The following is a 19,937-nucleotide window of genomic DNA, read 5'->3' as shown; positions in this document are numbered from 1 at the left end:
ACTTGCTTGTATCCATCTCGTCGTATCTACACGCTATATGCATATTGCTTTTAATAACGAAATTAACCGCGCAAGATAAATGATAATGAGATCTAATCTACATTTATACTCGGCGGAATTAAAACGTCACTCTGATTCATTTAGTTTGAATTAATCAGTACTTTATACATATCTTACGGTGAAAAAATTTTCGAGTTTACGTTAATTGCGAACATTAATCATGAACATATATTCATATTTTATAAATTATATATTATTCAATAAAATAATTAAATAATGGAACACGGAAAAAAAGAATTAGCTACCGTAGCTAAATTTTAGCTGTCCATGTATCACAATCTGAAATTTAGTTGTCGTGCCTAAATTTTAGCTACGGCAACTAATAATATTTTTAGCCATAGTTTAACGGAGAATGTTTAGCTAAAAAATATTAGCTGTCATAGCTAAAATTTAAGCGTGATAACTAAACGTCATGTTTAATATATGAACAAACAGCTAAAATTGAACTATATGGTAGCTAATTCTTCTTTTCGGCGAATCTCTTCCTATCCTCTCGAGTCTCATAATCACACATCGAATCATGGCGAATAATTCCGTATTTGAATGAATTACGTGCGAATCTGACTGACACTCACCCGAAGCACCCCGAAGAGGTCCCGAAGGGCTGCCGCCGGTGGAGACACCCTCATCCTCACTGCTGCTGGTGCTGGCTTCGCTTGGGCTGCTGCTTTGTCTTCTAACGTCAACCCTGATGATCTTCTGGCTGCTCACGGTGCCGTTGTTGTTGTCGTGCATCCTACTTACTCTCTCGTGTATAGTCCTCGCGCGCGAATGCAGCCTCTGCTGCTGCAGAGAGCCGACAGAAAAGTCCAGAGGCTGATCAATGTCCGATTGCACTTGCGGATGATGCCTCTGTATCTGGCCGCACACTGATCCGACCACCAGACTCGGCGATTGCGAGACCTGGACGATCGACGGCTGCTGCTGCTGCTGCTGCTGTTCCTGATGAACGCTGGCGGACGGACTCCACCATTGATGCCCACCCTGAATCGATCTCCAAGCCTCTATGGTGTTATTGTTCGTGGGACTCGTTTGCTTCTGCTTTTGCGTCAACTGTTGCTGGGACTGTTGTTGTTGTTGTTGTTGTTGTTGCTGCTGCTGCTGGGCCATGGCGACCTCGACCAAGTTGTTGTTCTCCAGCAGGTGCATACTGGGGGTCTGCGTCATCGAGGCCGGCAGAACGAAGGACGCGATGCCCACCGACGGTGGGCTGGGCTCCTGACGCTGACTCCTGTGAGCGGAATGATGATGCTGCTGCGGTTGACGATGATGTTGCTGTTGCTGCTGCGGCGAACTGGCAGGCACGACCATGCATGGAGGAACCTGCCGGACGGTCCGCGTGGCCTCCGCGACCCACCGGCGCACCGCCTCGCTGTCAAGACCCGCCAGCCCTGCGGACTTTGGCTTGGACTGGCCTCCGGGCGATGATAGACCCTTGTCGGGTATCAGGCCGGGTAGCGCGAGGACCCCGGTGCCCGCCACCGCGACCCTGGGTCCCGAAACGCCCCCGTAAGCAGCCAACGCCGCGAGATCCAACGTGGTCACCTGCTGGATTCACCTGCTGTCGACGAAGAATCCCACCCGCAAGGTCCACGCAGCGGAAGGTCGTACGCTGATGACTCAATGACCCGCGTCGGCTATCATCGCTCGTAGAACTACTGAGATGCTGTATTATTTGGTTCCTGATGATGGCTCCGAAACCTTGTGGCATCCACCTTGTCGCTTCTATCAAGTCTAATTCGATGTCTTCGATTTCTCGACGACACATAGTACTGCTTGCTCAAACAAATGCACTGCACACCCGAGCTGGCGAGTTGTTCTTCACAGTCACGTCTATATGCACAATTGTGTACGGTGGTTTTCAATACACGACTTGTCCACTTCTGCGCGAAAAACACTTGATCGTCGCTGTCGCTTGCGTAAAGAACAAAATCTTCACCTTCATCACAAACTTCGCATCATCGTGGATCGCCCTGTCTCTCGATCTCAGCACATCATTTCCAAGACGACGACCAGGAACCATCGGTCGTGGAGATAACAAAACACACACTGGTGCTGCAATCAAAAAATAAAAAAACACACTGTGTCAATCGTTTTGCTCCAAGCTGCCTTCGCAAGTCTTTACGCCAATGTCATTCGCAACTGTCATTGAAACGCCAGAGATAAGAACGCTCGCCGCAGGAACAATCATCAACAAACTATCTCTACGCCGATATCATCGACTCCTCAGAGGTCACTACACCAGGATTCACCACTTTTTATCTATAATCTGCGTGTATTTTCCTCGTCGTCAGCCAAGTCGCTGATCAGGTGTCTCGACACAGCACGAAATACAGCCGGTCCCGGACAACAAACACACTCGGGTGGCTAACTTGGACCGTCAACTCGGACTCTAGGATCGATCTACCTATCCCGACGTTGATCTGTGTCTATACTCGCGCGGCGTGGCACACTCGAGCGAGAGATTATGCGACGGCTCTGATGGTTACAGAGCGGCGGCGGCTGGTCAGATGCTATCGCGTGCATGTGTGCAGCTACACTAGAGGACTCACGTACGTCCTACCGGCCACGACGAGCGGCGGCCGCGTCCACGGTTCGGTGTAAGCCGAGGTGGGGGAGTCGTTAGGTCTCTCTCTCTCTCTCTCCAGAAAAGGCTGAAGCGAGAGACAAGGAGGGAGCGTTCGTGAACGGGACAGAGAGAAAGAGAGAAAGAGAGAGAAGCCGTGGCGGCAGGCAACACCGACACAGAGAGCCGGCACGATTGTCATGAGTGAAGGGAAGAGGGGCACCGCGACGCGTCGGTGGGGAAAGACGCCTCCAATCGCAGGGAAACGCGGCTCCGCCCGGCGAGCCAAAGGCGAGTTCCGGAGAGAACTCGCGCGAGCGAGAGCGCGCCTTTTTCATCTCGCGTGCATCTCGGCCGCGACTCCGCTGGTCCCCGCGAAGTCGTGGAGAGAAAGAGAGAGAGAGAGCATATGGGATTTGCATATACAACGCTTTAGCCGCCAATCGCTGCGCTACCTGCCCCACTCCCGCCAAGATGACGACGATTAGACCTTGATACTTAAGGACCCGTTCCGTGACCGATGCTTAAGAATTAAATTCGGGCTTGATTCAGGCGCAACCGTCCAATCCGGCTACGAGTTGCGCCGGACCGGTTCGATTCGCATGTTTTTTTCCGTCACGCGGATGTGACGAGAGCGCGTTCCAGCCAGCCTCGAATTGTCAAGGAGCCTCGTTGCTCCAGAAACTGGAGATCGATAAGAGTTCACCGCGCGCACAGGATAATGACGAAGATGCGTTCACTGGGCTCTGACGGCGGAATGACGCGCGAAAAATCGCGAGTTGTATATGTATATTCGTTGAAATGTATTTTCTGACATAACCCCACGTGGACGCGCAACTACCGGATAATATAATATAAGATAGTGCGGTTAGCGCGGACGTAAGGAAGGATTGGAGATAAAATTAGCCGGAGGAAGGCTGAGAAGTCTCTCACGCTAGACCACCCACGCAAATCCTTATTGTTATGGCCACAATATATTACCGAAATTGTTCTCGGAAATCGGAAATCATTTCAAGATGTTTTGCATATTTCGAGTCATTAGATCGTAAAATAATATGTGGCAAAATTGCGTTTAAATATCTCAGGGATACTCGATATTTCGAAATTAATTTATTAACTCTTATTTGTTCTTCTATAAATAATAAAAATACTATGACAAATAAAATTTCATATATTTAGGTATATATCATATATATTTTGCATATTTCCAAGATTTTTTAAATTAAAAAAATATCATGTATACCTTTTCTTCCTAATTACCCGATATTTGAAAAAGTATTTAAGAATTTGTGTCAACTCGTCCATCGCGAGATCATGATAGATGCATTGAGATTTCTTCTCTGGAGATCTCTAGATTGATATACCTAAGGATTGAGAGCTTGTGTTACGGTTCGATGAGATATGGCAGCAGGTGGGTACAGTTACAGGTTGAGATCGTTCGAGAGGGCGATTTGCCAAACAATGTGATTATTGTGCTGACCTACGGTATGTTCCTGCTAACAGGAACACAAGACATTGTACTCGACAAATTAATACATTACAAAATAACAGTACGTTGTAACACAACGTATTTATTACCCTGGTTCTTTTCCCTTGTTGGAAAGTTTAAGAGCCCAATTGTACTTGAAATAAGTGTATATGTAAAATGTACATATGTAACGTTCCCATGCCACATATGATCAAATGAATTGACAGAATCTTAATATTTCGAATCGATTTTGGCGTCGCTCGAAATAGCGAACGGCGAAACGGGTTATAAATGCGATATAAAAATATAAACCGTGAAAATATCGGCGACGAGGGTAAGTCGAACGTCCATAAACCCTCCCTATCGGGAGCCGCCATGGCTCCGCCGAGCTGGGGAAAGAGAAAGCACCTCTCTCGCACCTATCATATTTCCATACAAATCCATCCAGCCTCACCACTCCCAAGATTTGAATTCAGCATGCGCAGTGTCGGTGCAAAAAAAATAAGACGCTTTAAACTAGCCCTTTTATTGGTCGCGAGAACCGTGGCGGTTCTCCCCACTCCTATATCCCCCTTTCGCGTTGCACACACGTATATAGGCGTCAGAGAGAGTGCCTTTCTTCTTTTTCTTATCGCGCTATCATATTTCCATACAGCCGACGTCCACCACCACCACCACCAGCCACCACCACCAGCACTTTTACCACCCTCCATCGTCGTCCTCGTCGTCGCTTTCCACCCCTACCTTTTCCTACTCGATACCTAGCTCGCCCAGATTTGAATCCGGCATGCGCAGTCCCGTGCGCAAAAAGGGCGCTTTAAAGAGGTTCTTATTGGCCATGGGAACGCTATCCCTTCCCCACTTCTTATCGCGTGTACCTCGCATCACAAACGCAGCCTTCCACTTATCGTGCCATCCTTATCCACCCCCGGCCACCCGAGAGGGTGGTTTCGTCTTCCTCGTGCTTATTCCTTCTCTCTTTCTTTCTCTCGCCAACCTTCCTGCTAGGTCCCCACTAACATTTCCTTCGTCCTTCGCCTCGCACACGCCGGACCGGATACATAAGAAGGGGCAAAACCCCTACCTCGGTTCCGCCACCCTCGTCCATCGTGGACCCGACGAGGATGGAGATAATATGGGAACGAGGGAAGGAATAGAGAAGGAAGGAAAGAGAGCGAGCCGGTATTGATTTTAATGACGCCCCTACACCGACACGAAGTCACGAGAGAGGCGCGAATAATATGTACGCGCACTCTGATTATAATAAGTCAGTTCTCTGCGCGAAAAAAAAAATCCTTTCCCAAAGAGACTCGGGAAGATCACCTGATTCATCTGTCCTTTTGGAATTATATATCGAATAATTGATGGCATTTCGCGCCAAAGCGTGTTCCAAGTTTGGAGACTATTCTCTTCCCGTTGACGTAATCGAGTAAACTCGCGAGAGCCACTTGAAGGAAGAGGAGGAGGAAACGTCCGTAATGTTGTGTCAACAACGTACCTATTTCGCGACGTCGATGGTCTTTAATATGAATTATTAAAGCGTCCTGACGAGGAGGCAGGATGGGGTTGAGAGGGAGGAAAATAGAAACATGTGATCCGGTTCCAGGACGAAGAAGGATCGCTCCCTGGGCGGAGTTCCGTCTATAGCGATGAAGGGTGAAAACACACTTGCCGCCGTGTAAAATCAAAAGGATCAAGTGGCGTTACCGAAGGGTCGGCATTTAAATGCCACGGGCGGGTCGGTCGTCCCTAATCTGAATAAAGTGCTGGCGCGAGAAGAGAGCGAACCCTTTCTCCCTTCGCCATATATACGAGGACCCTCTTTTTTATTCATCGTGAGTGCAAGTATGTATTTGCATGGCCATGCACCGATGACAGGTGCCAAGTTCCCCCTTTTTTTCGTATTCAATAGAAGGCGAACGAGCCTGTATGGAAATAGATAGGTGTACCTGTGCACCTCGCGACGAGGAAGGGTTGATCTTCGCCGCTGATTCGTCACCGATACAGGTGAGCGAGATCTACCTGGCGTTCACAGGTGTTTTTCTTTTTCAGAATAAATATGTCGGCGATGATTTCGCGGAATATTAATTAATATTCTCTTAGTGAGTTTTCATTCCATAATTAACATATTTAATTGATTTTAAGCATAATAAATATTTATAATTGAGTAAGTGTGTGAAATGTATTCGCATGCAGAATTTTCTTTTATCATTTATCCTGAAAATGATAATGGAAGAATTTTATACAAATTTCTCTGTTAATATTTATACTATAATAAAATAATATTAATGTATACATAGTAAATTTATTACACGTATTTACACGTGTAAATTTATATGTCAAAGTGAACTTTCGGTTCCTATTTTTACTTTCAAGACTGTCATTTTTGCTTGGTTACAACTGACAGTTACCTGATTATTTGGTTATTTCAATATGTATTTTAATTTAACAGCCTGAAGAGGATCCAATTGGGGTCAAAACGTCGTTTCTTTTTTAATAAAAGATTTTTAACTTTGCCGGTGTCGGTCAATTGATTCCTGTCTAATTTGGTTTTAAAAATTCAACTAGCAATCAGATCACTTTTTCCGTTAATATTATTTTTATTGTGAAAAATATTAATCAGAAAAACTCTTATAAAATTTTTCTAATATCATATATTGTCTCATGATTACCATGATTTTCAGTGTAAATTCTAACAATAAGAGAAAATTCTCTTTGTAATTTCTTTAGAATAAATATTACTATAGTCTCAAATGATTTCTTATTACGCGGAATATTAATATTTCTTACCAAATTTTTATACAAAAAAAATGTATTTTTAATCGATTTTAAGCATAATAAACATACTTTGTAACTGCAGTGTAAAATGTATGTAAATGTGTGTGTACGTATTTATATTAAAAATATATTGTACAAATATTAGAATTATTATATATGATGATTAAAACATATCATGTATGACGCTCTTTATAATTATATACACAATTAAAATTTGTGCATTATTGCATTCGTGAACAAAAATATTATCTATATTATATAATTTTCCACAATTTATTAACAATACTACTTTAGTATTTCTCATTAATTATTAAATTAATAAAAAAAAACATTTTTATTATAAATTTTTATAATGCAATCTTAGTTAAAAGAAATTTATCTTGTCTATTGTCAAAGTTAAGCTATACCTAATTAAAATTATCAGATCCGAGAACAGTATAGTAAGACATCCGCAGCTTCTGTATATTCTAAGATAAATATTAATCTAAAGTATTACACGTTATATATTTATTTAGGATTAAATAACATCAAAATCTACAACTATTCAGTTATACCCAAATTTGATAAAAATATTATTGTAGCGCATTTATGGGCAAGCAATATTTTTCTTTATTCAGGATCTAAGCACTCTAAACACAATCCATTCACAATAGCATAGAACGAACGACAGTATCTCCCGATTGAAATGCAGCACTCCATTTATATAATACCGTTACAGCGATTTCGACTCTTAAAAATCTCGAGAAAGGCAAACATACACACACAATCGACATCCATTTATCTAAAACACGCCGCGCGCGCGAGAGACCCTTCTATAACTTCCCGTGAGTTTCCTTAGATTCCTCAGCAAGGGTCCACCCTCCTCCCAGTAAGCAATAAAGACGAGCTATTACAAGCAAAATTAGAGGGTTTGATCCCAATCGAGTGTTCGCACACCGCAGAAAACGGGAAAAATTCTTTTCCCAACGAGAACATTTTTTCTTTTCCTTTTTTTTTTTATATAAACACCCCTCAGTGAAAGCCTTTCAAAGGCCAGGTGTGCCAAACAGATTTTTTTTTATTTTACACAATATAAAATTGTGTCACGGATCAAGCCTTTCGCCTGACGCTTAAATCTATGATGCCTAATAATATATAGAAAAACACTCTTCAGCATCGCGCTATATACAAGAGAGAAGAAAAAAAGAAGAAAAGAGAGAGAAAGCACCGTCTCAAATTCAATGAATTCTCTCCATTCTTCTCCGACGAGCTAATTTTATTTCGTGTGCGCGCGTACTTTTTTAAATTCTTCACGTACTCATGAAAACTCGGAGCGAACTCTGGGTGTGATTGTTCCCGGCACTTCTCGCATGGAGAGAAGTTTCTGAGAGCCGGGAGAACCGAACTTTGCCGGTTTGCCATTTTCGTCGAATCAAAGGTATCGTTTTTGTGTCCTTCTCCGTCTTTTGCCCCAATGACAAGGATACCTCGAAACGCGAAATTTAACAAAGAAATTTGAGAGAAAGCTGGCAAAACGGGGAAAAATGCAATATTTTAAGCAGAAAAAGAATTACTGGCTAAAAAAAAAAAAAACAGTTAATCTTACTATTTCTTGATTGATATTCTTGTGCCTTTTTTTTACGGACAATGTCTTACTCGGATCCTTGCAAATTTTATGCAGCGGGTCCCTCATTTGTTGAACATACACAAATTTGACACGCATCCTCAGTTAATCACTTTTATATCTTTATAACTCTGGACAAAATTAAAACCACATGCCAAGAAAATTCGCTTCTTTTTTAAACACTTATAGCAGGTACCTTTTTCAAGGTCTTTCTTAACGAAAATTCACATATCTTTTACCCTACACAAAAGAGTAAGTTTCAAGTCCCGTTTTTTACAAGGATCGATTATCCTGTCAAATGTAATAACTTTCACTCGGTGAATTTTTTTTCAATCTTAACAGAATTATTACAACTATTTACAATAAATTGTGTGTAACCTTGAAGCACCCAAAACCGTATTTATTATAGTATTGTAAAAAGTCTACAATATTTTATTTCAGAAAAAAAATTTTTTGTAATTATTCACAGAATTTTAGAAATTTTGTTAAATCTGAGAGTAAAAAATTAAAAGCTAAAATTATGAATTGTTACGAAACGAACACCTTGTACAAGTATATACATGTAATTAAAATTTATTATGTATATCACTAAGTTATGCATTATTCATAGCGAAATTAAAACTCTGTTTGCTTGTTTCAGCGATGCTTACGTGATTCTTTTTAATGATCTCGCTCCCCAAAAGGATCTCCCTGAAGAAATGAGAAATTTTGAGCATGATTTTGCAGAGTCACCGGTCATTCTTAAGCGGAAAATATTCATTCCAGCGGGAGAAAAGTTTGTGAGCGAAAGAAACGATTAATTTATTAATCTGTACGGCGACGCCGCGCGAGCGTGAAATTAAGCATATATCAGATACGAGTTTTCAAGCCGCGGGAAATATAATGAGATCTCGCTTTCGAAACGCCGGTATGCGTGTGTGAATAGGGATCAAAGGGAGCCGCGATGCGTTGCCGACTCGTCTCTCTCCCTCAAGATAGTCTCTCGCAATTTTATTAAAGCCCCTCTCTCTCGGACACCTTCGATTTCTCCGCTTTTCCAGATACCTAATTCCTTTCTCGTCCCTACGAAACACGGCCGACCTTTCCATATGCCGGAAAATGTCAGATAACGGCTCTTATAATAATATAAAACGCGGAAAATAAACTAACGATAATCGTTTCGTCAATTGCGAAAGGAAAAGACCACCTTTCTTCAGACTTTTATCGTTTAATCTCGAGACATTTTTGCGAGGATATTTTTATTATTTTTGTTTTATCAAAATTATATGAATTATTTTAGTAACTGTATAAAACAAATAATTAATTTATAATTCTAATTTTGAAATACATTGTATATGCTATATATTATTTTACAATTCTGAAAATTTATGCAGCTTGTCCCAATCACTGCTTTTAATTTTAATTACAAAATTCTGTTTTAATTACAAAATTTATTGTATTAAAAAATCAATCAGCTGACAATTGCGAAAGGAAAAGACCACCTTTCTTCAGACTTTTATCGTTTAATCTCGAGACATTTTTGCGAGGATATTTTTATTATTTTTGTTATATCAAAATTATATGAATTATTTTAGTAACTGTATAAAACAACTTAATTTATAATTCTAATTTTGAAATACATTGTATATGCTATATATTATTTTACAATTTAATTACAAAATTTATTGTATTAAAAAATCAATCAGCTGACAAATATATAAGACTACGATACAAGACTTACTCGATAAATTTTGTATAGGTATACATACATATATGCTTTCATACAATGGATGACATATCGAGAATAAAAAAATAAGAAAACAAAAAAATATAGACATAGAAATAGCAAACTTTTATATATAGTAAAAAGAAAAAAAATAGCGATTCAAATCTGACAGAGTTTTTTTCCAGGCATTTCGGCGCAAAGTGCACGATTCATCGTCCGTCGCCAAACTGGTTCAGTGAGCGGCGGATTATCCTCGGCTTTGCGGAAGTTTCGCATTAAAGGAAACGGAACTCTCAATTCTCGGCGCGGCCGGTCGTGCAACTCGCGCGATGCCGACGACGACACGAAGAGAAGACTTACACGAACGGAGGAGGAACGAGCGCGCGCGGCGAGAGAGAAAGAGAGCGGTAATTTTCTCGGCGTATATTACGCATGTGCGAGGGAGGCCGATTACAAAATAAGCGGGTTCTCTCTCTCGCAATAATTAGCGGATCAAGGCCGGCCTCGGGACAAATTCGGATGAATGTGACGTATGTATACATATATATGTATGCGTCTTCATCTCTCCCCGAGATAGCAATAACGTGTGCTCGTATATATATTTTTTTTATATATATTACTATATATCCGGGTTGGGTAATAACTAGTTAATTAGTTAAAAGTTAATAATTTTAATTACTTAGCTCAGTTAATTTAAAATGTATTAATTTGTAAATTCAACTAGTTATTTTTGACCTTAAACTTATTAACTTTTTTCCTAAGTTAAATTTTTTACCGCTTTATATTGCAACAAATTATACATAAATTATAGCGCACCGTAAAATATAAGATACAACTCAAGATGTAGCAAAAAATGCATATAATATGTATATGGCAGAATTAAATTTTATTAACCATTAAATGATATTTCTGATGTCGCTTTACATGTTCTAAGAGTGTTTTTCATGTATTTTTTCCTAGCTCACATATTGAATCAAACTATTAAAAAATCAGGGTTGGGTAATAACTAGTTAAAAGTTAAAAAAAGTTATAACAAATTTTTTTATAAGTTATATAAACCTATTATTTTTAAATAAAAGTATTATTAATTTTTATGTTTATTTGTCATCAATTGTAATTACCAAAAATATATAATTTCTACATGAAAATCAAAATTTTTTTGTTATTTGTTATTATATATTTTAAAAGAATTAATAAACAAAATTTTAATGTAATATAAATAATATTTTTGAAAATTAACTTTTGACTTAACTTCAGTTAATTTAATCTTAACTTTAACGGAGTTAATGTATTGTTCATACAACTTTTAACTTAACTAAATTAATTTTATAAGCAACTCAACTTCAAATTAACTTAGTTTTAAAAAAAATCATTAACTTATCAACCCTGCTATATATTATTCCTTTATATAAATATTTCTTTATATAAATATTCTTTATATATATTATTTCTTTATATAAATATTATTTTTTTCATATATCACCGCGCGCATAAAAAGGGCCGAAGGAGCTATTTTATAATTACAGAAATTATCGCAATCTCGGGATATATGCGCTTATCTTGATGAACAGATGGATAGGATTAAATCGACTTGTAAGCTTAATTAGTTCTTCCTAAAATAAGCATGACGTTGAATTTTTCACAAAACATATATTATATCTAACTCAACTTATGATATAAAAATAAAGAAACATTATTTGACATTTGACATATGACGTGTACTCTCCGAAAAAAAATTAATAATTTACTGAATTATAATTAATTAATTTTATTTTCAACGCGATCCTTCTAACGCAATAAAGAGATGCTAGTCTGTCGCCGCTTCAATATATACTATTTCTAGAATTTCTCTGACATTTGACATATGACTTGCGCTCTTCGGATAAAGAAAATTAATAAGTTAATGAATTAATCAATCAATTTTATTTTCAACGCGACAAAAATATATACCGAGGAGTTTTATGTTCATTTGTCATCAATTGTAATTACCAAAAATATATAATTTCTATATGAAAATCAAAATTTTTTTGTTATTTGTTATTATATATTTTAAAAGAATTAATAAACAAAATTTTAATTTAATATAAATAATATTTTTGAAATCACTTCGACTTATCAAATATTTTATTTTTTAGCTATATCATTTTTTAAATATTTTTATATTTTTTATTTTTATTTTATATGTACGTATATATGTATATATATATATATATATATATATATATATATATATATATAAATCTATTTTATATATATAATATATTTATTATTATTATTAAGTATTTTATAAATATATATTATATATATTTTTCTCGTTTAATTTATATAAAAATGTTAGCTATATAATTTTTTAAATATTTTTTAAATATTTTTTATATAGCTGTCGCACTTCAATGTACAGCGTTTCCAGAATCGACGTAATTTTCAGCGACACGTAATACCGACTCTCTCTCTCTCTCTCTCTTTCTCTCTCGGATACATCTCGTTATCTAGCTGTGGCTGCTGTTCCATTCTGGCCGGCGAAAAAACAAGCTCCATATCCCGAGGACTGTATAATGAGCAGGGGCGCATTCTTGACATTCTAATGCAATGTTTCGCGAACGCGAGAGCGCCAAGTGACCTCTGACTCGGTCTCGCGCGATTTGCCAATTGTCGGACAACGCGTTCTTTTTCTCTCTCCCTTCGGCTCTCTCTCTCTCTCTCGCGGGTCCCCACCTCCTTCGCATGCGGCCCTTTTATCTGTCGGAATATTCACCGGATTAAGGTAATTGTGCAACTACTGCGTGGGTGCAACCGCGCATTTTACGCACTCGACGCGTGAGAGCCCTGTTCTTACATAATCTGTCAATTTCGCTCAAAGTTGGGTAAGTTGATGATTTTTTAAAACTAAGTTAAGTTAAAGTTATAGTTGCTTATAAAATGAATTTAGTTAAGTTAAAAGTTGCATGAACGAAAAAGTCAAGATTAAATTAACTGAAGTTCAATCAAATGTTAAATTAGAATTTTGTTTGTTAATTCTTTTAAAATTTATAATAACAAATAACAAAGAAATCATTTGGATTTTTATACAGAAATATATTTTTTGGTAATTAATATCAAATGAACATAAAAATTAATAATACTTTAATTTAAAATATGTTTATACCTTATAAAAAACCAATAATAGTATATTCAAACATAAAAAAATTTAAATTATTGTTAGGAAAAGATTAATAAGTTTAAGGTCAAAAATAACTAGTTGAAGTTAAAAATTATTAACTCTTTAACTTTTTTTTTAATTTTTAACTAATTAACTAGTTATTACCTAACCCTGATTTTGCCCTGATAAAGCGAAAAATACGCGAATGCAGTGTCATTATTAATTGCTATTTACAATACCGCGATAAAAAAAAAGAAAATATATGATCAAAGATGCGCGAACGCATTATTCACAAATATTCAGCAAAACAACTTAATTCATCACGAATAAGAGATAGATCCAGTTGTGCAAATAATATCAATCGTAAAGAAATTAATATTCATACATTTCGGAAGAATTATGTAGCTCGGTAATTTGTATAAGAAAGTGTCATTGGATGTGTGTTAACAAAATATTTTAATAAAAGATTTAAAAATATGCATTCTATTATAATCTTGCCTAATTGCGTACCTAGTAATATTTAACATTTTTACGTAAATTAAACAAAAAAAATATATAATATATATTTATAAAATACTTATATCATAATAATTTATATATATATATATATATATATATATATATACATATATATATATATCTATAATACACATATGTACATACATATAAAATAAAAATAAAAAATAATATTTAAAAAATATTTAAAAAATTATATAGCTAACATTTTTATATAAATTAAACGAGAAAAATATATATATAATATATATTTATAAAATACTTATATAATAATAATAAATATATTATATATATACGTACATATAAAATAAAAATAAAAAATATAAAAATATTAAAAAAATGATATAGCTAAAAAATAAAATATTTGATAAGACACGACAGAAGCGAATCGGAAACGACGGAATAACGGTATTTAAGGGTGAGATATACTGTTTGGTTGTTGAGGTAATGGAGCCAAAGCGGTAGCAACAGCGACGACCTAAGGGTCGAGGTCTAAGCCGGCGGTGTTGAGTTTCACAGCAATATCAAACGTAATATAGCACGCGCCTCAATTCAATCCAGCTGCCAGCCACTGTCACAGTTAACGAGTTACACTTTAACGGCCGGAAGGATTAATTTCTACGTCAAAGCGCGTTCCGCGATCGTTATCGAGATTCAGGTGTCGGTGAGAAGAATATCGAGAGATCGTCGAAAAAAAAGTCTCTTACTTTATCCAGAAGTACGAAATATTACTCTCCGCGATATCGTAAAATTAATATATTATCTTGAGAATGAAATTCTCTCTCTCTGCCACTTATCATTAAACAAGAAAATAAAACATTTTCAGGAAAAAAATAATCGCTCGAAAATACATTAATTTATTCACGCGAAGTTTTTTGCAGGATTCATGTATAAAAAAATAATTGTCAAATATGACAAAATAATGTGTCTCACAATCGACAACAAAGTAATGTTAATTAATCGATATGGAGCGTTATTGAAGCATCCCCTTACCGAGCGTTTTCGCTGATCATGGTAACGAGATTCGTGGAAAAAAAAATATAAATGACGTTGACAGAATGGCACATGGTCGCGTGCTTATGTGACTTTGTAAGAAGAGAGGAAAGACTTCGTAATTGTGCGCGATAATATTGACCAGTAACGGATTCGCTAAGAGAAGAGCGGACAAAAGGGATTCTTTGAAGCTCGAAGATTGCTAAAAGATTCGTAAATTGGTTCGCTTATTTACAAATTCCTTAAGAGCTCGTAAGTCTTGTATTGTAGTTTGTATTTGTTGACAAAAAATATAAATTTTTCAAAGCTTGCCTGCCTCAATTTATTAATATATGCTTGTATAAATTAAAAAAAAAAAAAGTATAAACATTAATAGCTTGCCTGTCTCAATTTGTTAATCATGTATGTGCTTGTATAAATTATATAATCAAAAAAATTAAAATTAATAAAATTAAAAAAATTAAATAATTAAAAAATAAAATTAAAAATAAATTAAAAAATAGTAAAAAAAAATAAAATTAAATAAAATTAAAAAATAATTAAAGTAATTTAAAAAAATAATTTAAAAAATTAAATTAATTAAAAAATAAAATTTCAATAGTTCGTATATCTGTATTTATTTCGATAGAAGTCCCCAAAAATCTTCCTAACATTAGGGGTTCCCGAAGCCCTGAATCCATCACTGACTGACACGGACGATCGCGAAGTCAGCGAAGGAATATAATAATCATACGCGAGTGTTACGCAGTTGCGTGGCACGAGTGTATATGCATCGCGGCGATGCGGTGAACATCAAAGAGGAGTCGTCTAGTTGAGCCACTTAACGTCCTCGAGTTTCCACATTAGCGAGGCAAAAGCGCGGCCGATGACGAAGAGATGAGAAGTAGAAGGGATGAAAAAAGAGGGACCACGCATCTCGCGGAGGACGTTCAACGCGCGAAATAGCAGGGTTCTTTCTTTTTTCTCTGCATGATATTATCGTAATAACGCGATCGATGTTTGCCGAGCGCGCTCTTAAAGGCTCCGATTTCTTATGAATTTAGTTTTACGAGCCCGTTACACGCGGATAACAGCTGCATAAGTGAAATTATCGCTTTTTGGTCTCCAGTTAAGCGCTTTATATTGCAACAAATTATTCATAAATTATAACGCACCGTAAAATATAAGATACGACTCAAGATTTAGCAATAAATGCATAATATTCGTATATATATGGAAGAATTAAATTTCATTAACTATTAAATGACATTTCTTTGATGTCGCTTTATGCTCCAAAAGTGTTTTTCATTTATTTTTTCCTAGTTCACATATTGAATCAAACGATTAAAAAATCAGGGTTGGGTATATAATAATTAGTTAATTAGTTAAAAATTAAAAAAAAGTTATAACACATTTTTTTATCTCTGAATACTATTATTGTTTTTTATAAGTTATATAAACGTATTATTTTTAAATTGAAGTATTATTAATTTTTATATTCATTTGTCATCAATTGTAATAATCAAAAAATGTATTTCTATATAAAAATCAAATTTCTTTGTTATTTGTCATTATATGTTTTAAGAGAATTAACAAACAAAATTTTAATTTGATATAAATAAAATTTTTAAAAATTAACTTTTGAGATTTAACTTCAGTTAATTTAATCTTAACTTATTTAACTGACGAGTTAATTTTTTGCTCATAAAACTTTTAACTCAACTAAATTAATTTTATAAGCAACTATAACTTTAACTTAACTTAGTTTAAAAAAATTATTAACTTATTCAACTTTGTAAAAATATACAAATATAAAAAAAATATATAGAATAGAGTTAATTTCAATATTTAAGAATAGAATATAGAAGAGTATTATCATACGCTTAAAAACAATTATAGATGTGAAAAAAAAATAATAGATATTACATCGATTCCTTATCTCGGATCAAGAGGATCGCTAGTCACTGGATTGTTCTGGGAAATGAGAACTGATACGAAACAAAGCAAGCATATGGATGGTCCTTAAGCCTCGCGTGCCGCGCTCGCATTAAGTGGAAGATATAAAGCGCGCTTGTCGAGATATGAACGATTCCCGGCGATCGCTAACGTTCTGAGTAAAATAATAATCAGATTTTTTTCAGCTCGCCACGAGAATGGCGCCAGTGAAGTTACATTGGCGTCGTCCGCTCGAAAATAATCCGACCACACGCCGCGATACACCACGGAATAATCATTTTTCATATCCCACAGGCCCACAAAATATGTACACATAATAAATAAAACGGGAAAAACATTTATTCATATCAATTTAAGTCAAAATTAATATTAAGTATGTTCATTAATTTTCACACAATTCGACAATTATTGTTTCCATAAATTATTTTATCTTGATTCGAGAATTATTTTTTCATAATTTATAGAAATAATTATCGTGAATATTGATTATAGAAAATTTGTATGTGTAGGTAGCATTAATTTTGATTTTAATATAATTTTTTTACACTTTATTTTTATAGGTATTTTATGAAAATAATAATTATCGAATCAATGTATAAAATTTGATAAAAATTATGCAATTTCGATTTAAATTAATATAAGTTTTTTCTATTTTATTTATTATATACTTTATGACGTGCGTATTTTATGTACTTAAAAATAACCATTAATAAGAAAAATATAACTCATATATAAAAAAATTCCTTATTCAAAATAAACTATGCATATATTATTCTACGGCGCAAAAAACCTTAAGTATATCAATAAATCTCGGCCCACACAAAATACATACAATAAATAAAGTGCGAAAAAAATGTATTGATATTAATTTAAATCAAAATTAATATTTTAAGTATGTTCATCAATTTTCACACGGTTCGACAATTATTGTTTTCATCAAATTTTTATATTGATCAGATAATTATTATTTTCATAATTTATTATCGTGAAAATTAATTAAAATTTTTATATTGATCAGATAATTATTATTTTCATAATTTATTATCGTGAAAATTAATTAAAATTTTTATGTACAGTATTAATCAAATTTTTATATTGATCAGATAATTATTATTTTCATAATTTATTATCGTGAAAATTGATTAAAATTTTTATGTACAGTATTAATTTTTAATTTAATTAATATAATTTTTTCGCATTATATTTTTATAGATATTTTATAAAAATAATAATTATCGCATCAACGTGTAAAAATTGATACAAATTTATTTCGATTTAAATAATACAATTTTACTTATTATGAATTTTATGACGTATTTTACAAATGCTTATAGAAATAACCATTAATGTAAGAAAATTATTTAATAAGAAATATATAACTCATATGTAAAAAAAATTCCTCCTTCAAAAAAACGTAACCCTATCAATAAATCTCGGTGCGAATTAAATACACCGTAAAAATCGTGATCGTTTCGCACGCTTTCTGTCTCATTCGCGTAAAGAATCGTGAGATGCAAAACGAAAATACGCCCCGGTTCATTTGTCATGGGTCCTCGAAGTCGACCGTGATTTTATGCAAACATTGATTTCCCTGACAAAAGCCCGAAAAAAAAGCTATAATAATGGACACTTTATTCGTCGCATCTACATATCGAGCATAAAAGCGTGACTGGTTGACGGTCATTCTGCGTTTTTTTTGTCCTTTTATTACCGTCCCCTAGACACGCGCTCCTTTTTTCTAACCATCTATCTCTCTCTCTCTCTCCGACCTGACAGAAGCTGGCAGTTGGTTGGGCACATTTGGCCTGTAATTTCCAAAATGTCGAATAAGATAATGCGTTGGAGAGACCCCCGGATCTCACGAAATCAAAGTTGCGTATTAGGGCTGCACGTCCATTTCGCTCCAGTTTTTTCCCGCCTTATCGTCTTTTTTCTCTTATCACGATTGTGCGCCACGCAGGCAGAGGTATCGGCCCCTGTCCTTTCATCCATTCGCTTCTCATCGATTTCGCTTGATTAAAACGTAAGGACGTGACAAATGTAATTACTCGGTGGTGCCTTATCGAGTATCCCCGAGTCTTGCTTTTTCAACTTTCATCGGAAACGCACCAGCTGACGGATACTTCACACAGACGGAATGCGATTTTTCTCTCTCTCTCCTCGATACTTCTTCTTATAGGGACTATAAAATCGGGGAGTAATTGCAGAGAGGAAAACATTGTAATAGCACAGTTTTTGTCGCCCAGCGTGAGACGCTAAGTTAGATCAAAGGGAAAAATAGCGAGAAAAGACGAGTCGCGCATGAAAAACATGTTCCATTCGATCACCATATTTAGAAATTATAATATAGTTGCGTTTCATGATCAAATAATTTCACGAGAATTAACAATTTTATATATATGTATATATAAATACAACCTCGAGTCAAATTAAACATGTTTTTTCACGCCTCATTTTTCTCGATATTTTATATATAAAATTGTTAATTCTCGTGAAATTATTTGCCACGTCGATATCATATTCTTAATTTATATGTATATACACTGTAAAAAAAATATGTAATATTACATATAAAAATATGTAAAATTACATTAAATAATAAATATAAAAGTACACGAAAATGAATGAAGACTATAGGTACATTTTCATCATTTATCGTGTAATTTTACATTTATTATTTATGTAATTTTACATATTTTTATGTAATATTATTACATATTTTTTTACAGTGTAAAATTATTAATTCTCGTAAAATTATTTTACACGTCAATCATTAAATGTAATTATAATTTCTGTATTATCGTGTCACTTTGTCTTGACATTTTCCTTATCAGAATTGAAAAGATTTATAGTTCTACAAAGAGTTTTGTCTTTTAAAAGCAAACACATATTTATAATTATTTTGTCAGAAAAATATTCCGAAATGTATAGAGTTAAGATATTAACCATATTTCGATAGTTTTATCAATTTTAAATGCCATTTGTTGACACAGCTTTAGAATAAGCAGAATTCTTGAAAATCTGACGTCTTACCTTTAAGTTCGAAAATATGCGTTTCTCGGGCGAAATAATTATTTTAAAACATTTCAAAAAATTTTCATTATCAAAACTTTTTGAAAAGGTTTTGTACATGTCACAAACTATACGAGAACTATTTTTTAAAAAATTAAAACT

General features: G+C 35.0%; 1 protein-coding gene across 7 annotated transcripts in view; it reads right to left on the bottom strand.

Annotated features, from left to right (window-relative positions):
• Positions 1-19,937, bottom strand: part of LOC114945581 (uncharacterized) — a 210,697-nt gene that overhangs the window by 177,871 nt on the left and 12,889 nt on the right. The window contains exon 2 of one of the 7 annotated variants that reach the window (XM_085486163.1): positions 636-2,115. In XM_085486163.1, the coding sequence (XP_085342289.1) occupies positions 636-1,371 (736 nt within the window). In that variant the 5' untranslated portion in view covers positions 1,372-2,115. Of the gene's footprint in view, positions 1-635; positions 2,878-19,937 lie in introns of those variants that run through there. The other 6 variants (XM_029321848.2, XM_085486167.1, XM_029321864.2 and 3 more) reach the window with 6 other exon arrangements.

Source organism: Nylanderia fulva, unplaced genomic scaffold, assembly GCF_048542155.1.
Source record: "Nylanderia fulva isolate GAGA-0341 unplaced genomic scaffold, ASM4854215v1 Scaffold11, whole genome shotgun sequence".
NCBI lineage: Eukaryota > Metazoa > Arthropoda > Insecta > Hymenoptera > Formicidae > Nylanderia > Nylanderia fulva.
This window is presented reverse-complemented; position numbering and strand designations above follow the sequence as displayed.